This window comes from Alosa sapidissima, chromosome 18 (genome assembly GCF_018492685.1).
Source record: "Alosa sapidissima isolate fAloSap1 chromosome 18, fAloSap1.pri, whole genome shotgun sequence".
Lineage (NCBI taxonomy): Eukaryota > Metazoa > Chordata > Actinopteri > Clupeiformes > Clupeidae > Alosa > Alosa sapidissima.
Window position 1 is genome coordinate 8,224,142 of NC_055974.1, and position 24,391 is coordinate 8,248,532.

General features: G+C 44.1%; 2 protein-coding genes across 6 annotated transcripts in view; both read left to right on the forward strand.

Annotated features, from left to right (window-relative positions):
- The first annotated feature begins 100 nt into the window (after positions 1-100).
- On the forward strand, positions 101-9,356 carry LOC121690093 (arfaptin-1-like). The gene is made up of 8 exons (XM_042070446.1): positions 101-313; positions 1,624-1,720; positions 4,287-4,377; positions 4,575-4,690; positions 5,943-6,164; positions 6,327-6,484; positions 6,953-7,127; positions 7,348-9,356. The coding sequence occupies exons 2-8, from the start codon at positions 1,634-1,636 to the stop codon at positions 7,504-7,506; spliced, it is 1,008 nt and encodes a 335-aa protein (XP_041926380.1). The 5' UTR covers positions 101-313; positions 1,624-1,633; the 3' UTR covers positions 7,507-9,356.
- A 758-nt stretch (positions 9,357-10,114) lies between these two features.
- The window catches only part of LOC121689928 (FH2 domain-containing protein 1-like), a 20,885-nt gene continuing 6,608 nt past the window's right edge, over positions 10,115-24,391 (forward strand). The window contains exons 1-5 of one of the 5 annotated variants that reach the window (XM_042070178.1): positions 10,115-10,509; positions 14,786-14,940; positions 17,602-17,719; positions 18,650-19,296; positions 19,544-19,605. In XM_042070178.1, the coding sequence (XP_041926112.1) occupies positions 18,850-19,296; positions 19,544-19,605 (509 nt within the window). In that variant the 5' untranslated portion in view covers positions 10,115-10,509; positions 14,786-14,940; positions 17,602-17,719; positions 18,650-18,849. Of the gene's footprint in view, positions 10,510-14,785; positions 14,941-15,787; positions 17,720-17,773; positions 18,212-18,649; positions 19,297-19,543; positions 19,606-24,391 lie in introns of those variants that run through there. The other 4 variants (XM_042070179.1, XM_042070175.1, XM_042070177.1 and 1 more) reach the window with 4 other exon arrangements.

Sequence of the window (24,391 nt, forward strand, 5' to 3'; positions counted from 1 at the left end):
TATCATTTGCAGAAATGTGAAGAATTGCCATCTGAATGACTTTTGAATGTGCCTCAGTGCACACCCATCCACACAATGTTCTTATTCGTCACAATTCTGTATGGTCCAAACATGCTGTGCATGTTCCACTCTCTTCCGGTTTGAGAAGAAAGTTTGCCCTGTGTGGAGACTAGTTTTGACCTGAAGTTGAGAAGCTTTCAGGGCGTTATCTGCAGCGTAGTATTGTACAAACTTCCAATGAAAAGAGTTTACAAGACGTCTAATTCGTTGTTATTTCGACCAACGATTTCAAGAGGAGCTCTTTGAGCAAAAGGTAATGCCGAAGCAATCAGGGCGTTGTTTAGCTTTAACTTCATTCGTTATCATCGCTAATGTAACCTAGGGTAAATGTAATCATAGACTAGGGCTAATACGTCTAGATGAAGTAGGTTAATTATTTTGGGACAGAAGTTCGTGGCTACAGTTCTAGACAAAAAAAAAATCCGAGTTTTAGTTGTCAGATAGGCTATGCGAAAACAAAACTCCGAAGAAAAGGCTGAAGGTCTTTTGACTTTACTTTTGTCATTTAAGAAATGGTCTGTTTCCGATCAGTCAGCGTTTGTATTTTGGGGTGTTTCACTACGATAATTTGGCATTGGTTCCAGAAAAACATGTCAAACAACAACTTACAAATATCAGATACGTGTCACCAACCAACTCTCAAGTGTTGTAGGATTGACCTAGCTGAATCGTGTGATTATATATGGCCACTTGAGGGCAGCAACAGGCCAGTGTCATCCGTGCATAAATGTTACTTCTGCCTTGGATAAGGATTCACGACTTCTGTCATTTTAGCCCTAGTTCTGGCCATCCTTTGTCTCTGAGATCACTTTTTTAGCCTACTTTAGACAAGTCCCAACAGGAATCTGTACAAGTTCCAGATAAAAGATGTGCATGGATTGCATTTCTCCTCCCAAAAGATGTTATGTTTTACTGTATGTGAACTGTATAAATCAACCACCTTATCTGCCAGCCATAGTTTAGCTTCCTGCAGCGTGTCACAGCATCGCAGCGCTGACAATCTAGAATGGCTCTAGAAAGGCGCACAGGAACAGGCTGCCCCACCTTCTTTTCAAACAGGTGGATGTGGCACAGTTGTGTCAGTGTTCTATCAGCCCTTAAACCAACATTCTTCACTCGATTACCATGGATTTGTCCAGATGGGTAAACAGTGAGCAATCATTATGTAGGCTATCATGACTATGCTGGACCTTAAATTCACACCTACAGTTGAGACTTTATGAAGTTGTGCTAACTATGCTGGCTTGTGTAATAAGTAAGATGTTGATATAGGTTGTCTGTACTGATTGCAAGGTGGATAGTGAACCGTCAGTGGTTCCAGTGTTACCAGCCAAGTAGAAGATGGACTCTGTTATCGTGTGCCTCAAACACATTGTGTGTGTTTTTATATGTGCACAGACATGTATGTCTGCCATTGTTATTGGCCTCATTTAGCCCTACTAGGCTACATTGTATGGTAAAATCATAATTGAGCAATTGTGCAAATAACCCCACCCCCACTCTCTCTCTCTCTCTCTCTCTCTCTCTCTCTCTCTCTCTCTCTCTCTCTCTCTCTCTTTGAAGGCCCAGTAGGATGGATGAAGCCCAATGGCCTATGCCTACTGACTCCTCCCCCTCCAGTAATGGTAGAGATGGAAGTCATCAAGATATGTTCCAAAGGGTGAGTCCACAGCTATTTCAAGGTGGAGAAAATAAAACTAAAACTTATATTGTCATGTTCTTTTACACTCTGCAAAGTCACCTCACTCTCGTTTATCTCACTTATGATGTCAATTCCTTATGTAACGAGTAAGTGCTCATGTAGCCAAACCCTAACGGGCATGCAGTCGCTGCCTTGTTGACTGATAAGAAGGTCATTGTGTACCTCTGCCAATGATTATTTCATTATCCAGAGAGAGCTGTGCAATGATGTCACTAACCCGTGAACTCCAAACACTGATCAGTGTAGATGTAGACTTCCTCCCTCGTCCTGCACCTCCTCCCTTGTCATGCGCCTCCTCAACTCTCAGCCCCTTTCACATCCTCGCTCTCCTGGTCCCTGTGCTATGCAGATAATGCACAGATGTGGAGACGTGTCAAAATGATGTCAGTGCTCTCTTTTGTTGTGCTTATTTTGTTACACTGTGTGGGTGAATGTGTGTGTGTTTTTACTTTTGTCATTTTATCAGGCAGTTCATTTTTGTATCAGTCATTGTTTGACTACGGCTTGCTCAAAAGGAAGGTGCTGGAAGTTGGTTGTCTTCGCGTTTCTGCTGGGAAAGGATGAGAAGTCATTAGCACAGATACAATAGGGAGGGCGCTGTCATGGTTAAAGCTGTTGAACTCTGACCCTTTACACTGTACTTGTGCCCTTCCCATGCCCTTCAGGTGTGTGTGTGTGTTTGAGAGAGAGAGAGAGAGAGAGAGAGAGAGAGAGAGATGTGAGTTTGTGTGTGAGAGAGAGAGAGAGAGAGTGATGACGCGTTGGCGGGGTCAGGTTGGACGCACACAGGCCCCGGGAGGCGAGGAGGAGGCCCACTGTGCCAGCGGCGGGGGAAGTAATGAGATGTGTCAGAGAAGGCAGGGGCCTGATGGGACTTCAAAGTGGGACTTATTTCTCGGAACCGGACCTACGCAGGAGACGAGCGCCGGAACACAGGCAGACAGGACTGCACAAAAGGGAGGGAAGAAAAACAGAGGGGGAACTGAATGGGATGGAGGAGATAGTTTATGACTTGTTTACGACTGTTTTTATGGCACATATTCACAGGTCCAGCTTGGCTGTCATATGACAGACATATGTTGTCACACTGAAATGGTGGACGCTACTTTAAAAGGGGGTATGCAATGAGTCCTCCTCTCCCTAGTCTGTGGCCATTCGTTTTTGTGTGTATGGGACACCTGTGGTCATTTATTGAGTGTGTAATTATAGCTCAAATAGGAGGTTGCATGCTCAATGTGTCTCATGGGTAATTATTTTGTGCACAATTAATTAGTGGACAAGAATATAATTTATTCCGCCCATCCTTTCGCACACTGACATTTGAGGTCTTAGCTGTTTATGGAATGGACCCACTGGACAAAAACAGTACCACTAGTTAGTGGTATCTTGTATCCAATTATGTCTTTCTGTACTAGTCAAGATTTACGTTATACTGTAAAGAAGGGAACCTGTCTCACCTGTTTTGAGTTGTAGTCATCTTGCATACATTTAATAGAATATTAGACCAGACTGATATGGTGTTTTTCGTGAGAAGCCAATAGAAGATTGTTCATTATTATGTTTCAGTGTTGTATTCTGAGATAAATCTGGGTCTCTGATGTGATGTTGGTCGGCTCCTTTCACGACTTTCATCTTGCGGCGCTTATAGAACCTTCACCGCCATAGCATGAAATCCTCTATGACATCATAAACATGTGCGGGTAGAGGTGCGGCTCCTGTGACGCTGATGCCTGGTGGCAGTCCCTGTGGGATGGGATTACTGGGGACGAGAGCTGTTCCCGCGCTGACTGCCTTTGTGCGCGTTCGTGTTAAAGTAATTAAGTCATCCTCCATGACAGGGAGCCCCTTTCGTCTCCTCTCATCATTACGTTACGACGACCTCCCTGACATCCCCAGACATGGAGCCAGAATGGCTTACCACACACACAAACACACACACACACACACACACACACACACACACTCTCTCTCTCTCTCTGTTTCTTTCTCTCTCTTGCTCGCTCTCTCTCTCTCTCTCTCTCTCTCTCTCTCTCTCTCTCTCTTCTGTCTCCATGCATCACCCTTTCTGTCTCACACTCACACATACAGTACACATGAATTCATAGTCCCCCATATGGGTTATCTAATGTCATCAAACATACTGGTTTGTGTAAACTGACACAGAATCATATGCACGTATATATCCCATTAATAAAACCCTGGGGTCTTTCATCCATGCATATATTGATCAACATAGAGATGTTGTAGCTTGTCAGGTTGAGCTTGTTGTGTCAGATACTGATGTCCTCTGGAAGGCTATCTGGCAGTTGATAGACAGGGTCAGGGATTGTATGGAGAGGTGAGGACATTAAAGAGTCTTGAAATCTCTGGAGTCTCTTTCCCCCTGTCTCTCCGTCTTGCTTGCCACCCTTCACTGTAGGTTATCCTGAATGTGATGTCATCATGCCAGTGTTTGTTTTTTCTTTACACTGTGTGTGTGTGTGTTTATGTGTGTGTGTGTGTGTGTGTGTGTGTTTGTTCACAGGATCTAATGTGCAGGGACTCAAGCGTTGCAGGCGTCACGCACAATCCAGATTCATTAACACTGACGGGTGCAACTCCAGAGCTATTTGAAGGTAACCCTGCTCTTCCCGACTCCACTTCACAGCACAAATACCACATATGTGTAGTGTGTATATATACTGTATATATGACTGAGTGTGTTCAGTTCACAAGTTCACTGTTAAAAAATGAACAGTAGATTTGATGATTTTGCTGTGGGCACAATGATGGCACTCTCAGTTGTTAATTTTGGCTGCTGATGCCCGTCTAGGTTTGGCGGCGCCGCATCCCAACAGCGGCGGCCCGATCGTCATCAGCGACGGCTTGCGGAACCCCACCATCGAGAAACTGGAGCGGGTGCGCAAGTGGAGCGTCAACACTTACAAGGTGTGAACAACACAAAACAGGAAGAGTGCTGCAGATCCCTGGGCCCAGATGGAAGTGCATCGGTTTGCAGTGAAGAAAATAGAGGTTATTTGGCAAGGCTGAGAGCAAACTGTAGAAATGAGAATGTTGCTTAGTCATGCGTGGCATTTCCATTTGAAAATAAGTGGGTTTTGAATTAAATATGAGAAATTGAGGACTAAATGAACCTGTGTGTTTATGAGTGTGTGGGAGTTTGTTTTGATAGGCTGAGAGGCTGAACCTGGCGTGTGTGTGAGAGAGAGCGAGATTTAAAGCTGTGTGAGTGTGGTTGTGTGTGTCTATGTGTGTGTCTGTTAGTGTGTGTGTAAGTGTGATGATGTGAGTGTCTGTGTGTGAGAGAGAGCGAGCTACATCAGCATAGAGCGTGTTAGCATGTGAATGTGATGATTGATGCTCACACCCCTGCAGTCTGCTCCAGCAGCCCCAGCATTGTGTCTCATTAATGGCACCGCTAATTATAGATGGGCTCATTATCGCTGCAGTCACACCATCTTTACACTGTCCTCTCTCTCTCTCTCTCTCTCTCTCTCTCTCTCTTTCTGCCTCCAAGCGCCTCTTATTTTTTCTCTCTTTATCTCTCTTCCCCTCTTTGCCTTCCCCCCTCTCCCTTATATCGATTGGTCTCACTTACAATTCTCTTGACTGCAGATTTCATAAATTGAATTAATTATTATAAAACCATATATTTCTATTTCTGCCTCTCTCTTTCCTTTGTGACATTATTTCTCTGCCTTTTCCTCTTTTCCTTTACTCTTCTGTTCTTCTCTTTACTATATGTTCTCTCTCTCTCTCTCTCTCTCTACTCTTCTGTTCTTCTCTTTACTATATGTTCTCTCTCTCTCTCTCTCTCTCTACTCTTCTGTTCTTCTCTTTACTATATGTTCTCTCTCTCTCTCTCTCTACTCTTCTGTTCTTCTCTTTACTATATGTTCTCTCTCTCTCTCTCTCTCTCTCTCTCTCTCTACTCTTCTGTTCTTCTCTTTACTATATGTTCTCTTTCTCTCTCTCTCTTGTGTCAGTGTTCTATCAGCCTGTAAACCAATATTCTTAGGTTACTATGGATCTGTCCACAAGGGTTAACAGTGAGCAATCAGTATGTAATCTACTGTGACTACTGTGTGAGATTATTATTTGTAATTGAGAAATTGTGCAAATTATACGCACTCTCTCTCTCACTCTCTCTCTCTCTCTCTCTCTCTCTCTCTCTCTGTAGTGTACCAGACAGATGATGGCAGAGCGTCTGGGTCGCGGTTCTCGCACGGTGGATCTGGATCTGGAAGCCCGCATTGAGAAGCTCAGAGACCTGCGCAGTCGTTACGAAAACGTCACTAAGCTGGCGCAGACCCTCGCCTCGCAGACTGCCCAGGTCACACAAACGCAAAGGCTTCTGGGAGATGTATTTGCAGACCTCAGCATCAAGACCCCCGAGCTACACGTGAGCCTCCATCAAATAGGACTAGAATCTTCATATAGGTTATTTAGGTCTCCCCAATGTCTCTTCTTGTTTTGATAAGACACTCACTGAGTATCTTGATTTGCTTAGTAATGGTTATTTTTATTTTCATTACTCTCAATTTGTATTATTATTTCTCCTCAGGAAGAATTTGGTTTCAATGCAGAGACTCAAAGATTCCTATCCAAAAATGGAGAGGAGTTGCTGAGATCCATGAACTCCTTCACTGCCGGCATGAACACTTTGGTCAACCAGACCATTGAGGACACCATGGTCACGGTCAAACAGTATGAGAATGCCAGGTAAAGCCCAAGCATGTTCACACTCCCTGAGCCCACAACAGACAATCCTTAAAATAAATCAAAGTATGCACAAACTATTCACACTTACACCTCTTACAGCTTATAGTAGATCAGAATTAGATTCAGAGTTGGATTTTATTGTCCAAGCATAGATAGATAGATACTTTTATTGCCACACAATGTTGGTGGTATTTTTGTTACAGAAGGATTTAGCTCAATCCAGTGAAGAAATAAGAATTATGATTTCATGATTTCTCACACACAAGGAATTTGGCTCTGGCCATTGATGTCAGTACAGAGGAAATATATACGCAACATGCAATTCAATAAAGACAATATAGAAATGAATGGTGGTTATGACACTTATTTTGTGTATTTTAGTATAATCCCAAAGACACACACACACACTCCCACACTTCTGTGATGTAGAGATAGGCTCTAACTCTGAGATGTGGACGTCCCCATTAGGATTGAGTATGACGCGTACCGCACAGACCTGGAGGAGCTGAACATGGGCCCACGGGATGCCATCACCATGCCCAAGATCGAGCAGGCCCAGGCCCTCTACCAGACGCACCGGCAGAAGTACGAGAAGACGAGGGACGACCTGTCCGTCAAACTCAAACTCCTGGAGGAGAACAGGGTGAGGGGGAAAAGCTTGGCCTGAGTTGGTCTGAACGTATTGTACTAGCCTTTCATGTATTTACACTAGCACTACCACACGGTGTCATTCAGAGTGAAAGAAATGTTTTAAAAGTAGTTTATTGCTTGAAAAAGGTCCCGATTTAGTTTTTTCCCCACTATCCCAAGTGTGTTTTCCCTCACGCCTCCGTGTGTGTGTGTGTGTGTGTGTGTGTGTGTAGGTGAAGGTCCTGCAGAAGCAGCTCATCCTGCTGCACAGTGCAGTGGCGGCGTACTACGCCGGTAACCAGCAGAAGCTGCACCAGACGCTGCAGCAGTTCCACCGCAGGCTTCGCACGCCCCCCGACACAGGCCTGCAGTCTTGGCTGGAGGAGTGCTGAACACTACACCTCTTCTTGTTTTTCCTCCTTCCTGCCTTCACCCTCCTTTATCGTGTCCTCTCTATCCCTCTATCCCCCTTTACCCTATAATCATTTCCTCTATTGGTAGTGGACACACACATATGCACACATAGACATTCACCGACACACACAATTACACACATGCTCAAATACAAACCAATGTCCGCACATAGCCTTTTTTTGTTTTTTTATTGGAGAAAAGTCTTGGTGGGTAATGGGCTGATGGGTAGTAGAGGACAAGAGGACTTGTTAAGATCAAAGTGTTGTGGAAAGACCTGTGGAGAAGAAAAGTTTAGGGCTTAATTTTCTGTAACTTAATCTTCTCATCTAAATGGGAGTTATATTCTGTGTGGCATCATTTATAGTTGAATGGGCCAGTTACTTTACTGTTGTTATTGAGATTTTGTTAACCTGTCATACATTTCCATGGCATATTTATTGTGTTTCTTTCCAAATTAGCCACAAAATACGATGTTTACAGTATACCATATGCCTTATGTAAGCAAATGACCAAAGAAGCTGCTTGACCCAAACTGAGTACAGACTAGAGCATGTACTGCAGTGTTGGGATCACACTGCGTATTAGATCATTTAAGATGTAACCTTTACGGCTCAGGTGTTTTGTAACAGTAGAAATAGGAAAGCTGACTGTTTCAAGTTATTCGGTGGTCACAAGACTTCTCTGGTTAAATCGAACCATTCATGTTATCCCTGTCCCTCAAAACATTCCTTTGTATATTGTTAAGGTGATTTTTTGTGTTCGGAGTTTCCAGGCAGTTATTGTAAATTTGTACATTGTACGTACTATAGTTACTGAATGATATACTCATTAAAAAAATATATTAGTATAAATTTGGATATAGACAGTATGTAACGTCCAGAGGATGTGCCAAAGTATTTACCTGGCATGCCCTCTGATTTGTGCCTTACATGTCACAACAGTAATATGCAAAAGTACTGGTGCATGTGTGCAGGAGTCTACCTGTTACCTTATATTTTTGATGATGTTCATAGCAAGAAAACATGCATTCTGTGCATTCCAATAGTTGCCATTCTCTTTTTACCTCAAATAAGCACCAAACTATTATGGGATGTGCAATGAAAATACAAATGTTTACTTCTTGAATTCTATCCAAACAAGGTTATTGTAAAAAGGATCTTTTACCTATTCTTTTTTTTTGTCCATGTACAGATGCACGTAAATGAGTGTGTGTTAATGTAATGAGTATATGCAGTGTCTTCTGCATAATGCATTTCCATCTGTTACAATGTGGAACAATTAAAACCACCAAAGATGTGTTTGTTTTAAACATCCCAAATTTATAAAGCAACTTAGTTTAAAGATGGTGTTTAATCACATTACATAAAGAATGCAGATTCCTTGTTTTCATTGTGTATAGATAGTGAAATGAGCTCACTGAATGGATCATTTTGTTATGGCATCACTGGAACATAACCTGCATTTCCTAATAGCTTACAGAAGCATATTATGTTTGTTTACTTGGCAACAGTTACAAGCAGAGGAAAATCGGGGCAACTATCTTCTATTTTTATGGTAATGTGTGACCATGCTCTATTATCTGAAATACCTTCAAGATGGTCTGGGAAATTGGGGCAAAGCTGTTCAATTCTCCAGTTCCTACAGGGAGGTAAAATGGGTTGCCATAGTTTTTCCATTGGTTCTGTGGGCACAGCTACATTGGTGACTGGGAGTCCATGGTATGGCAGTAATATCACGACTCATACTGTATGTGTCTAGGTGTTTGATGTGAGTATATAAAAAACATGATGCCTTAAAGTGGCTTGCAAATAAAGTCTCTCCATCACCACTGTGGTGTTCCAGATCATTCTTACATCTCTGTTTAAGTAGCTCTATATCTGTTGTTCACTTCCTCTCAGCCCTGGTATGTTGTGGTGCTGTAGCTATGGTCATTATAGCAAATATCACGACCCAGAGACCAGGTTTCAGTCGAGTCCCTGTGTCTGAGTCATGACTAAGCATCTTTTGCCATGGCAAGATAATATGAACACTGCGCTGGCTATTGTGCAAACACAGATATCAGCTTACCTCCCGCATAATGTATTGGAGCGACGACAATTTAATTTCTAGGTGCTTATTTGTTGTTGGGCAAATTTGAGCAAAGTGCTCTCGCCCTGAAAGTGCCCCCAATAATCAGAGTGAATTTGAATGTACTGTTCTTGCACAGAAATGAAGTTATTTATTTATTTATTTAATTTTTACAGACAACCATGTTGGTTGTCCTGTGTAACGTATTTTATGTAATGGCACAGAACAGAAATAATGTGGCCATTTTCATTCTGTTAAAATGCTCCAGAATAAAAGTATGAAACCTTTCTAGTGCCGTCTAGTACAGCACCGGCTTTGACCCTCTTATATCTTCTCCCCGTGACCTGTAGAGCGCCATAATAGCCCCAGAGATCTATGTTTTCTGTGGGGCGCCCTAAGGGGATCGGCACCATTGCCAGTTAGGGAGTTACAGGTCCTGTTATCTGGCGCACACACGCGCATAGAGTTGTGTTAATTGAACTTTGTTTATCTGGGTTTACCAATAAGCAGTGTGCTGCTGGCACCCGATCTGGGACTTAGGCTTAGTAAATAACAAACCGAAACCCTCCAGACATTTTATTATTCAGGGTAGAGAATGGCAGGTGCTCGCAGAGTCCGCTCGGCGCGTGATGGGGGTGGAGGTGCCAACACCTGAACCCTTCCTAAACGCTGTGCGCACGCGCTTAAACCCCACCCGCGCTACTCTAAGGTTGGCTCGGTGGCGATCCCCGAGACCGTAGAAGTAGTTCGTACATGGTATGTGTGTGAGAGTGAGTGTGTGAGTGGAGAATACTCCTGTTGTAGACCGTGGATACAGATCTGTCCATTTCCCAAAAAGCTAAGAATTCACTGCAATCTGATACACTAAGAGGAGGCATACGGGATTCTATTTGCTTGGCTGAATTTGACTCATGGTGAGTAGATCCCATTTCAACGATGATATTTCACATTAATGTTCATTACCATTTCTGTGGGCACTCGAGATAAGAAAATGCCGTTTAATTAAGAACGCAACTCTCTTAGAACGATTTTCGTGAATTTGACACATTATGATACCCCTCGGCTTCAAACAAGTCCCGAATGTAACGCAAGGAGAAACTGGCACCTGTTATAGCCCATGGCTAGGTTGTTAAGTAACAGCATCAGTCTGTTCTTTTAGCCTACTAGTGCTTTTCTCGGATGCTTCAGGAGTCATTTTTAGATGTTGGCAGAAAAAGAAAGCAGTGTTTTCTGGAAAAAACTGTAGATATGCAAAAAAATAGGATGTGTGGGGAAACTGTCAGAAGAAATTCGGTCCTATCGTCTTCGTTGAGAGGCTGTGGTGTGTTTACCAAGGGTGGTAAACCACACAATACAGCTGCTGCAGAGGCATCAACCTCGCCGATAGACCGCGCGTGCAGTGGCATGGAAACGATGTGAAATGCGTCAGCGCTTGGCGTCGCTTCAGCTCTTAGTGATAAAAAAAAACTTTTCGTTTTCCAGAAAAAGACAGATCGAGTTACTTCATTAGGCAAACAGACAGCAAACGCTATTCTCAGATTATGTGATGACTACTGAGTGCAGGTAACTTGTTCAGGAAAGCAACATATTGAAAGTAAAAAACAGGATAATCACTGCTCACGTATTTTCTGTTCTAAGTTTGCAATGTAACAACCCCAAGATAAATATTGGCTATAGGTGTGATGATCCACAAGGCAACTTTTCGAGCAATGTTGCTGGGCAATGATGCTGTTGGTCTTGTACACTGCCACTGACAACTCTGTCAGCATTGTTTTACTGGAGAATTATCTGTAAGCTAGTAGGCCTAACCTATGCAAACCTATGCAAACCTATTGCCACGAGCATTCAAGCACAACCAGTTGTGTTGCAAAGTAACATTGCACAACAAGTTCAATCGCATTTTATTTACCAATTTTACCAGCCCGTTTATTTACGTTTTGCACGCACATGAACGCACTGCATGCTCTCAGTTTGCCGGTGCTGAGACGTCTTGTCATCCTGTGGCCTCTGACCTGCAGCGTACGACTACTGAGCCCGAATGAATCGGATTGTTTCTCTGCCTAGATGCAGCGCCTTTGGCCTTTTCATGTCGTTTCTCATCTCAGTATGAATAGGCTACCTCAGCCATGCATTCAAGTGCTACACCGCTTCAGGCCCAATGAGAAGTACCCAAGTTGGGTTAAAAAGGATACAATTGGCCCTCGGCATAACCATGGGAACCGAAGCTAACCGTAAAAATGCCCGACGCCATGTGAAGCTGTAAAGGTTCTATAAGAACTTGATTGATTTGTGTGGGACCCACATGGAACAGAAGAATGGGATAGAGTTACTGTCACCACTGACGTCTTAAGCACAACCTTTTCTCCACAGGAAAGGTCTCGCCCTAAAACAAACAAAAGATTTAGATATCTACATTATGTAAAAACGAAGACAGCCTACCTAAAGATTCTCTTTTCAATGTTTCTCCAAAAAAGCTAAATGTCAATCAAGACATTTAGTAATTTAAGTAAATTAAGCCAGTTACTTGGTGCTAAAGGTGCGTTAGTTGAGGAGTGTTTTGAGGGACTCCCCAAAGAGATCCTGGTAGTTCTAAAAAAAAAGAAAGAAAAAAAACAGCCATTGAAAGTTTTTATGGTTGTTTATCTTATTCAAATAAGAAAGACCTCCATGCACCCCACCACACACACACACCACACACACAAACACCACACACACACACACACACACACACACACTGAGCCACCTCCCCACTCAAACAGAACTTTACATTTCCATGACAACCAGACGGTGAGCTTTTGGTTTGTCGCAGCAGGGCTTTTGGCCAATTCTAGGATCTTAAAGTTTGTTTTTCAAGGGGATGAACTGCGGCATAAGGATGTGAGTGTGTTTTGTGTGTGTTTGTTTGTGTGTTTGTGTGGATATGTGGCAGGCAGGCAGTAGTCAAAGCTGCTTTGGTTCCTGTGCATGCCAGTATTGGGAAAATCAGCAAAATATGTTATTACACATATAAATCACCGGACATGCTGTTTCATAAGGGTTTTAAGTGACAGAGAACAGTCCAGAGGATTTACTGAAGTTTATGAGCCGTAGTCTGGGCTCCTGAAAGAAACCATTGTGAAGACATACAGGATTGAGGGCAGTTCTAATTTGTCTAGAGAACTCTAGATTGAGAGGATTTTCTTCTGATGTGTGTGCTGTGCACAGATGTTGTGCACCTTTCCTGTGACACCAAACACAAACACAGAATATAACCGTGTGTTTTTCATTTACACGTTCAATTCCATTTTATTTATTTATATAGCATCATCAGCAATTAACATTTTCTCAAGGTGCTTCTTGGGCTTCTTGGGCCTATGACACCTACAGGTGGCGTAGATGATGGCAGTATAGAAAAAGTCCCTTAGCCCCCTTTTCTATTTTATTTATACACAGACAACTTATCTAAATGCCATTTTGCAAATGGACTGTACAGTCGTGTCTCAATTCTCCCCATCATGGTCTTCACAACCCTCTACCAAAGAATCAGACTCATAAGAATCATTTAATATGATCGCTTGTTGCCTAAAATGGTCATCTTAAAACCGATAACTTCTCCCGTTAATGTGGATTGAGAAAGAGATGTCTGATCAGATTTTAACTTGGCATTGTAAAGAGGTTCAATCATAATGCTAAGAGCACACATGTTGAGAAAGAATCACAGGAAGGCTGTAGCTAGTGACTACAGTTGCCATTGCAACTCTAAAAGCCCATTTGAAAATATCATTAAACCCACTGGCCAAGTGCACCCGCCCCAGAAGGCTGTTTGAAAAGTATTCCAGTGACACGATCACTTAAATATCTGTTTGCTGGAGTATATATTTACTTGAATATGTGCTGACAAATCCCTTGTCCCTCCTGGCCCCAACTATTTGCTTATTAAGTGCCATAGAAGGATTGGTAGATTCCTTTTTGATGGTCACATCCCTCTATGCGAATCGTAGAAAATTATAAGTCTTCGTGGTTTCAGGATTATCCAAATGGCTTATCCTTCAAGGCCTCTCATTTTGGCAAGAGATGTATTTATCCGGGAGTAATAATTATATACTTGAGGGGTCTGTTGTAGCCTTGCCATTGAACATCACACAGCTTCATAAAATATCGTAATGGTTTGGTCTGAGCCCTGTTGAGACTAAGAAAATAAAACAGATCTTAATTTCCACCGAACAGTGTTTATGCCTCGTACATATGCCACAGCATAGTTGTGACGAAGGCATTTATATTTGTCTCCCAAGTGATTTTAGCTTGTTGCTTGTGGCAGGACCATTGCTATTTAGTCAAGTTATTTTTGCAAATTTGAATCTTCCACCCTATCTACCATCACGTGATCTGCAATGTGATCTCAATAATTCCACTATGACCTCATCACCCATGAATGCCACGGTATGCATTATGTTTATATGTAATGGGTTGCATGTATTTGGTGTGTGTGTGTGTGTGTGTGTGTGTGTGTGTGTGTGTGTGTGTGTGTGTGTGTGTGTGTGTTTGTGTGTATACACGTGTGTGTGTGTGTGTGTGTGTGTGTTTGTGTGTGTACACGTGTGTGTGTGTGTATGTGTGTATGTGTGTGTGTGTGTGTGTACATGCGGTTGAGTTCAACGTGCACTCTGACTCTGTGGGCTTGTGTTCCTATGCCATTGTCTCTCCCATAGGAGAGGTCAGCTTGTGTTTACAGGGTAAATATTTGCTAGTGTCCACAGCCGTGGCTTAAGGCTGGCTCAGTACTTCTCCACTTTCAGCATCATTCCCTCATCATCTCCCAGCCATTACCTTTAATTTCACTGTGACTTTAATAGACATAGTGTAACGTCTTAAAGGAAATATAAATATTTGTTTACTAAAGGACTGTCAGGTTTCCAATTTAGTGTCCACACAGCATGTATATTTTGTTGGTGTCTTTAGAGATTTCTGTGTATGTATATAGATTTATAGATTCTTATACAGTGCATGAATTTGATTGTTTGATTTTATTGATTGGTGTGTGAGACAGTATCTATACGAAACAGTGTATGTTTTAAAGATATTATTGTTAAGAGTATACTTGAAAACATACTTACACTTTGGATTTTGAAGATCTAGATCTTTCTCAATGGAGGAATTGGTATCTTTGCACATGCACTATCTGCAGTCTGCATCTGCATCTCTCACTAACAGCTCAGACAAACCAGAGAATGTATTACCAATGTAGTACAAGACTGAAGGGGAACCTAGCAAGAATGCCTTGTCATCTTTGGGTTCCGTCACAGCTAATGTTGAAGGAAGAACTGTTTGTTGCTTCTGTAAACGGAGGCTCATGTGTCAGTATCATGGTGAGTTGAGACTTCATATTCTCTGTGGTGTGTGTGTGTGTGTGTGTGTGTGTGTGTGTGTGTGTGTGTGTGTGTGTGTGTGTGTGTGTGTGTGTGTGTGTGTGTAGACAGTAGGAATAGGAGTTCTTCTGTTTTTACTAGACAAAGTGATATGTGCTTCAAATATATGCTGTGCTTTGAAGGGATGAAATTAAAACCCCACTCTTAGATGTTATACTTTTCCTCTTACTTTCACTGTGTTTGCTTATGGCCTTTTTTCTGTCCCTTCATCTCTCTCTCTCTCTCTCTCTCTCTCTCTCTCTCTCTCTCTCTCCACCCTTTATCATTCTCTGTATCTCTCCACGCTGCTCTCTCACACTGAAACACCCAGAGAGAAACTCCCACAAGTGGGGGCAGAATATGGGTCAGCTCCCACAGTGCTGTCCAGTGGAGTTCTGCTTAATTGGGTCAGCTGAGGGAGCGAGCAGACATGACCACAATGATGCTGTCATACACCAGAAGGGCACACAACAGACATGCTTCTGGCAGCCCCAGTCATCCTCACTAGCCCATAACCAGCACACTACCTGCTTGATTCTTATTGGTGTAGAACTATGGTCGATTAGCCAGAAGGCCAATCACCTTGTTTGTTTAGCCCATTGTGAAGTCATAATTAGCTTCTTTTTTTTTTTTTTTACATGAGTGATCCGATGATGTCATCCCCTGGGCTTTTCATTTAAAGCACTTTTGTTTATCGAGGCTCCCCTTTCAAAGACAACGAGAAAGAGAGCTAGAGGGCTGGAGATAGAGAGTGAAAGAGAGGGGTTAGCGCTGGGGCCGCAAGTTTGCAGATGGGCCGGGCAGGGGTGGGACTGAGAGGGTGGATGGGAGAGGGGGCCTAGCAGCCTCTCTTCAAATTCAGTCTGCTCTAGTTGTGTGGACCACCCCTCACCACTGGCCTTTCAAACAAGTGCCCTTTGTTGCTGGCGCCACGGTGATCTCCATAGTGACCACTGACGCCCTGGCTGTTGCCAAGGTGGCACACAGCAGCCAGCTATCTCCCCCCCCGTCAGGAGAGCTCCCACCCTGCCAGGGGTTGTGGAAAACAGATGATGAAATGCAGCAGCTTCCTGAAATATCTCTGTGGAGTGTAAATGGCAATGGAAGCCCTCTCCTTGTCACGTTCTCTCACTAGCTTTCACACCTTTTAATATAAAAGTGATAATTAATATGATAAGATGACGCATATAAAAGCCTCACACAAACACTATGTTTTCATGAATAAAGACATGGTATGCAGATAAATAGTTTATATATAGTTTTTCCCCCTTCATGAAGTAGAGGACCTACACTAAAATGTAACCATCTGATCAAATCCATCTTGAAGTCAAACGTTGCAGAATATAATTGGGTTTTCTTCCGATTAACTCCTGATTCACATAGGGTGTAATGCGACTATGGTTGGGAAGGTTTATTCACATAAATTCACATTTGCGTTAACATTTGCGTTTTGATGTTTCCCTCAAATTTGCCCTGGTAACCTTATTTTGATCCCACAACTATTTACAGCTCCTCCCTCGATTATGAGAGAGTCCATGACTGATTAGCATTAAACAGTGGATGGAAACACACACAAGCTTGAATTTTCTTCAGCTGAATTTTCACGAATGGGCTTAAAATATGTGAATGAGCTGGATAGAAGCCCAGATTGTCAGAATATGTTTATGTTCCTCCAACTAGTAGTGTTGCACGCTAACTTTTACTGAAATTGCTTGAGCGGGGCTGTCTTTCTGAGTTTAATTGAGAGTAAAAGAGACCCATTTCCCGAGAACAAAGATGCCTGTGGGCTCGATTGCTGTCATAATGGCTTCCCAACTGGGCCTCCCTTGGCTCTGGCCGACCTTTGACACAGGAAGTGAAGAGAGCATTTAAGGGAGTGATTGTGCGGGGTTGTGGGGGACGGAACTCTTGTTTGTGGGGGGCCCCCTGCGGAGTGTTTGTGTGTTCCGTTTGAAGAGCGTCTCCGCCGGTGGCTGGTGTTTGTGCTGGTGAATACTGCATGAGGGTCTTTGCGCAGCTCTTGCACAAGCCGCTCTCCAGGCACCGCACGGCCTGCCACACCAGTAAGAGGATTTGTCTTCTCTCGCCGTCTGTGGAGAGAACAAGGGGGAGAGAGAGAGAGAGAGAGAAATAACTTTTTTTCTTTCTTCCTTCTTGAGACAACTTGTCTAAATGGCACATCTTAATCCCAAAACACCACACACTCTCTCACACACATACACACTTGAATACACGAACAGGTTTCCCTATGTAGATTTTTGGCAATGGTCTGAAGCTCTTTGATGGGTTCTATGTACAGTTTATCCAAGTGGAGGAGCTTAGGCCAGTCATTCATTAGCCTGGTTACACAAAACTCTATGGTGTGTGTGTGTGTGTGTGTGTGTTTGTTTGTGTGTTTGTTTGTGTCAGTGGATATGTGTGTATGCGTGCATGTGTGTGCTTATCCATATCTTCTGACACCATCATCTCGGACGTTATGTAAGATTATGAAGTCATTGAGAAACCCAAATGAAAGACCAATTAGTTGTGTATTTAACATTCCCATCAGAATATCAGGTTTCAAAAATGGAAGATGTTTTTCTCATAAGCTGTTCCTACTAAGTTTGTGTGTGTCATGTGGAGAGCTTGGAAGAAGGAAGGCTGACGGCTCCAGTGTCCATGGTGAAGCTGAGCTGAGGAGAGACCCATAGCCCTCAGATACTCATGCTGACACAGACTGGATGTCACATGCTATGTCACAGTATGTTTGTGTGCTGTTTTTATGGTGTTGGTATTTACCATTGTCTTCTGAAACCTACAAACACACACACACACACACACACACACACACACACATACACACACACATACACGTACATAACGACAACCACTCCCCATCCCTTGAAAGCTCTGCTTACGTGGTAGAAATAATCATCGCCCCCAGATTCATCCAGGATTTAAATAAAAGATGAGACATGCATGCCTGTGTGTGTGTGTGTGTGTGTGCTTGCATGAACATGCACGGAAAGGAGCATGCTCACTCACAGATTGTGTTGAGGACGACGCAGCTCATGAATAAATTCAAATGCCGTTAGGATGGCTGAATAACTGTTTGTATCCCTCTCTGCTCTCTGTCCCTATTTCCCTCTTCAAGGTGTGGCCCTGGCATTAGTCAGATATGCAACGCTTTTGTTTGAATAAGCGGATGAATCACATGACCTGGTTGGAGGGAGGCCTCTATAGGTGTTCGGGTGTGCGTGTGTGTTCGCCCTCTCTTAGGATTCAGTTAATTATAGAACACAAACAGAACATGAAAGGAAGTTCTAGAAGAAACACCCACAAATGCAGCTTAATCATATATGCTTTTCATTCCACTTTGCCATGAATACAACAACTTCAAAAGAGCTAGATCTGGTTTGAAGTCTGGTTTTGCCTTTTAATGAAATCCCAAATCCAATCTTCTTACAGAATGCTTACATGTATTTCCATTTAGCTGGTATAAGCCAGACAAAGGTTGTGGAAAACACACAGTTATTAGTCACAAGCAAGCAGGCTTAAACCTGCATTCAAGCTGGGCTACTGATTTGAATCTAAATCCACTGTTTTCTACTCTCTGGATATTGTGGCATTAGATGCAAATGTTGAAGTGATTTTCATTTTTGATAAATTGTGTTTATTTGTCTTGTTGCAGAGGAATCTTTGTGGATCACCTCTAACACCTGTATTGGAACTCTGACACTGCATGCCTGTGCAAAGACTTGGACCCTGGACGCAGCATGAGGCTCGACGCTCAGTTATGACCGCGCCTGACCGCCGAGACCAACACCGTCACGGCTCTGTGACACTTCCGTCCCACCGGCCGTCTGTCCCCCCCGCCAACCGACCTTTGTGATGCTTGTGATGAGTGCCATATCCCCAGCCAATGAGAGAGAGGTGTTCGCGGAGGAGGCCGCGCTCTCTCCGACCGCGTCTCCTTCTCCCCCGCCTCCACCCGCTCTTGCCCCTCCGCCACCCCCACCACCCGCCGGACCCCCTCCGCCCCCTCCGCCTCCTCCCCCTCCGGGGCACCCCGCCCTCGGGCAGCAGCACCAGAAGAAGAAGCGGAGGGTGCGGAGCTTCTTCTGGAAGCCCATCCCCGAGGAGAGGGTGCACGAGCGCGGCAAGCCCAACCTGTGGACCATCGGCCGCGGCAGCGACCAGGAGTACCGCATCGACGTGCGCACCATCGAGGAGCTCTTCGGCCAGCAGGAGGAGGCGCAGTCGCTGGCCGCTGCCCGTGCCAAGGCCGGGGGCAGCCTAAGGGGCAGGGGCACCTCCTTCAAAGAGACCAAAGAGGAGGTGAGCACCGGATAGTGTGCAGACTTCTTATAATATTTTAACACATTTTTGTCCTGCATGACCTCCTCTAACCAAACACACAAGAGACCATCCCAAATTCAAATGCACTCTTAATGATAAAACATTTATTTTTTTAGTTTTTGGGATACATAACTTGTGCCTGTGTCTTTTCATCAGGGTGTTTTGTTTAAAATGAGGTGGCCATATCGGAAGGGTTCACCCCTCTGTCTTTCTGTCCTTGTTGTAGATCAATATCCTGGATTCCAAAAGGAGCATGAACGTGGGCATTTTCCTCAAGCAGTTCAAAAAGTAAGTCCAAGTCCATCCTGTGATCTCTCAGTGATCCCTCAATGTCACCCTGCCCTGCTGCTGAAAAGCCAGCCTATGATGACTAACAGAAACCGCTTCTGCAGGCAAGTAATGATAGCCTGAAGAAGCAACAGTATAGGTATATGGTATATGGTAAGGGTATATGGATCTCCTGATGGCCTACCATCCTAGCAAAAGCTTGATGCATCTCTCCCCTAAGTCCATCCATGTGATGAGGAAAACCTCTCCCACTCTGTCAGCTGCCTGAAGTGACTTACCTTAATGAGGCAAAATAATCTCCAGCTCAAAGGAAAGAGGAGTTCATGACTATCTCTACAATACGAGAAAAAAAATCTGCTGCCATTGCATAACTGCTTTGTCAGACTGGGTCTGTGGTGTGTGTGTGTGTGTGTGTGTGTGTGTGTGTGTGTGTGTGTGTGTGTAGTGGCTGCAGAACATCTAGATTTTCGTTATAGCACCCTCGTTAACAGGTTATATCATTCACACTGCCTGCATGAGACACGTGTCACAGTCGAGGCTCGAGAACCAATAAAAATCAAGCCATTCCGCTGCCATCATCACACAGTGCATCCACTGGGCTCGAGCGGTCAGGAAAAGGCTCCAGGCTCGTCCTGAGGCCCACCCCACAGGCACGCTTACTGTTCCAGTCCAGTGCTGAAATGTGCGTGATGCGCCGTGTTCTGCACCGTCATGGCAGGTGTTGGGGGTAAACACACCATGGGCTGGAGGTGTGGGCCAGGGAATGTGAGAGATGTCACCTGTGTGGCCATCACTGTACACCAGTCTGAGGGTGGTGGAGGTGGTGGTGGTGGAGGTGGTGGTGGATGTGGTGGTGGAGGGGGGTGGGGTGGTGGAGGAGGGGTAAAGGGTAGAGAATTGTCTGGAGAGGTTTAGATCACGGTCAGGCAGAAGGCTGCAGTGGACTAAAGTTCACAGATATAGTTGAAGTTCCAGTCGGTGTGAGATGCTTGTTTTTGAAGGGTGAAGTGCTACAGTCAGAAGCAAGTGTTTTACTCCATCTTGTACCTTGTTGGGTGCTAAGGTAACTCTTGCTACCCTGAGACATGTGGAATGTCCTCTGACTTGGTGTCGGTGACAAGGTGTTGTCGTCTGTAGTATTGAAGGCAGTTACTGTCATATTTGTGGCTTGTGGTTGACAGACTGTGGTTTGTACATCCTCCCTTTCTGTGGTACCTGAGGCTGAGATATAGAATTGGTGTTTGAGGTAGATCGTCTACGGTCTGTTTCACACTAGATGTGTTGTGTGTGTGTGTGACCGCAGTGGAATGTCTCGATTTTCTCATGGATTTTAATGAACAGTTCAATCATCTCCTGCAGACAGAGTTAATCAAGATGCTCTGCAGCCGTCACAAACACATGGAACGCATCCAGTGTGAAACAAACCTGAGAGGGGAAGGGTGCTGCTCCCTTGGGTCTCTCTCTCTCCTTTCCTCTCCTCTCATCTCTTCTCCTCTCCTCTCCTCTCCTCTCATCTCTTCTCCTCTCCCCTCCTCTCTTCTCCTCTCCTCTCCCCTCATCTCTTCTCCTCTCCCCTCCTCTTTTCTCCTCTCCTCTCCCCTCCTCTCTTCTCCTCTCCCCTCCTCTCTTCTCCTCTCCTCTCCCCTCCTCTCTTCTCTTCTCCTCTCCTCTCCCCTCCTCTCTTCTCCTCTCCCCTCCTCTCTTCTCCTCTCCTCTCCTCTCCCCTCCTCTCTTCTCTTCTCTTCTCCTCTCCTCTCCCCTCCTCTCCTCTCCTCTCCTCTCTCTCGTCTCCTTTCTTCCTCTCTACCTCCCTCTGTCCACCTGTTACACCAGCCACAAGCACACTCCACTACCAACCACCTAGCTGAAAGGAGGAAACTCACGCTCAATCTCCCATGCTGGCTTGCGCCCACCAGAAACACTAGACAGATTGTTCTCTGCTGCGAGACCGATTACAGTTTTCACTCATGCGGCATTGTGCTTGCCCTCGTCCAAGTGGTCGGTACAAGGCTAATCCGGTCTGTACCCACCTCCTGGTGTTGAGAGACTGATCCTGCATGCGTGTGCTCTCCTAAGGGCAAGGTCTGCATTCACATTGGTCTGCATTGGGGATTTGTGTCTAGTGTGGTCACTCTGTTAGCCAAGCTTTTGGGTGTATTGAGTCCAGCCCAAAAGAGAATAGAACCCTGTAAAAGAAGCTGTGTGGTCATTGCAGTTGGGCTGATAATGATGTTCTCAAGTCGATGTTTGTTTGCTTTTTCACCAAGATGAGGTGTCACAATATTATTATCCCAAGGCACACATTCCTCAACCTTGTAAGATAAATCTTTGGAATGCATTGCATATTAGTATGAATTCAGACCATTAATTCAGTATTGATCAGACGATCGTACTCTACTTGCTGTAGATCTCTTCATGGAAGCCAGGGCAGCAGCCGAGTCAAGCTGTATGGATGATCCTCAAAGACAAAAATCAATTTCTATTGACTTATACTTGAGCTTGGAGAAACTATTTAGGCCATACACAAATGCAGCGTTCTCTCTCAGTAAAGCTCAGTGAGGGGGAACATTAATTTGGTTTAGCCCTGTAAGGCAACAGCGGCAAACACTTCCGTTTCATGTAGCGTTGTAAGCTTATTATTAAATGTGATGTGAAATGCACCACTAAGAATAGTGATGTTATGGAATGTCTCCATCTTATCTGTTTATGTCTGGTGTGGGGTATATCAATGTGTGTACGTTATCATTTCGCAAATTGAGTTTTCTGCTGTCAAAACAATACTGTGCATATTTGTAGGAGACTGATGTGGGTGACATGTCCTCTATTTATTTTTCGTGATCATTCTTCACTCATAATCTGAAGCAGTGCTCTGGTTGTCATTTTCTGTGAGAATCATTGTAGCCTATGCTGTTATGACAAGTAGTATTGACGCTGTGGGGCAGCCGTGGTCTACTGGTTAGCACTGTGGAACTGTAACCGGAGGGTTGCCAGTTCAAACCCCGACCAGTAGGCACAGCTGAAGTGCCCTTGAGCAAGGCACCTAACCCCTCACTGCTCCCCGAGCGCCGCTGTTGATGCAGGCAGCTCACTGCGCCGGGATTAGTGTGTGCTTCACCTCACTGTGTGTACACTGTGAGACCAAATTTCCCTCACGGGATCAAAAGAGTATATATACTTATATATATACTAACTGCCATGCAGTGTCGTGCTGGCAGTAGGAATTCTTTCAGTCAGTGCCTTCACATGACAGATTTCCTTGTCTTGGTCATGTCCCTCGATAAATATGATTAAAAAGCAACCGCAACTGCTTCTGCATCAAAATGGCGGCCTTCTTTTCAGAAAACAAGCCACATATTTACCATAGCTTTGCCTTCAGCTAACTGCTTTCCCTGGGCTGCCAGGCATGTAGGGCAGGAGACTGGAGACTGCAGAGTCTGTCCTGATTCCCAGCTTAAAACGCTCCTCCTCAGACAGTTTTTTGTTGTTCTGTTTTGTGTGGTGCTCTTGTGCTGGCCTGGTTGACATTAGCGGTCAGCATTCCTCATTTAGACCAGTTGGGATGTATTGTTTTGTCACAAGACGTGTGTATGTAAAACACAAATCATGGGTTTGTTAGCAATGCTGGTGACGTTGCTCTGTGGTGGATCGTCTGACTAGCTCCTCAGTACTGGGGTTACATAACTGTGAATCTAATGGTGAAAAGTAGTTAACATGATTATTAGTTGTGATGTAATAGCAGTAACAGTTAACTCGTGATTTAGTTGAAATTAATTTATCACCAGTTTCTCACATGTTCACATACACATTAACAGGTATAGAAACCTATATACTCACACACACCTACACTCACTCAATCAGTTGGATGTATGTGGTTTTGATAAAAAAATGTAAAGCTCAAGTATCAAAGGTTGTCAATATGAAGGAAACCCAGTGAGAATAAGGGTTTCCTTTGTGTGAGGGAGGCCTAAGCTGGGGTTTTTACTGCACGCCCCCTCTACGTTTTTAATCCCTGAGAAAAGGGCCCAACTCTTACCCAATCTCCCCCTCTCCCGTCTCCTTTGTTGCTGTAAAATGGATTATCTACTGGAGGGCTTCCGCTTGATGTTCAGATTGTTTTTAATTGCCCCGCGAAGCCCGACGGAGATGGAAAAAAGTGGAAAAAAAGTGGAATCAAAGTTTTTTGAGTGGTGATTATGAAACGGGGTGTGCATTATGCAAGAGAGTGCGTGTGTGTGTTTGTCAAGGGGGGAGAGGGCTGATCTTGATGAACTGTGACATGAGGCTGGAGGATTTGCTACAGCGATGGTGGCCTTGGTATAATGAACCCATGTTTTTTAGATTATATTGCAGAGAGGTCAGTTGATGTTGATGATAGACTCGTTCGTTGTTGAGTTCATGTTCAGGGTCAAGGTTGAGGTAATGCCCAGAGTGGGGGCTGTTGATCTTCAGCCTCAGCTGTAAACAACTCCACCTAGCTCAGATGACCTCATGGTGTTGTCTTGACTCCTGATAGACCCTGCTCTTGGTCCATAGCGGTGAGCTCATCTGTGGTGTTTAGGCTATTTATTAAAAAACATGGCCTCGTACCACCAACATGGAGGGGCACACCAGCATTAGGTTTGCTTTGTTACAGGAAAAATAACTATAAAGCACGCGCATCCAAATGTTAAAGTTGGGTGCTGGATGAAAAGAGCAATACTGAATGAATGAAGAAAGTTCGCTAAACCAATAGTTCCCAATAAGTAAATAAATAATTAATTAATAATTAATTAATATAATGTGACGT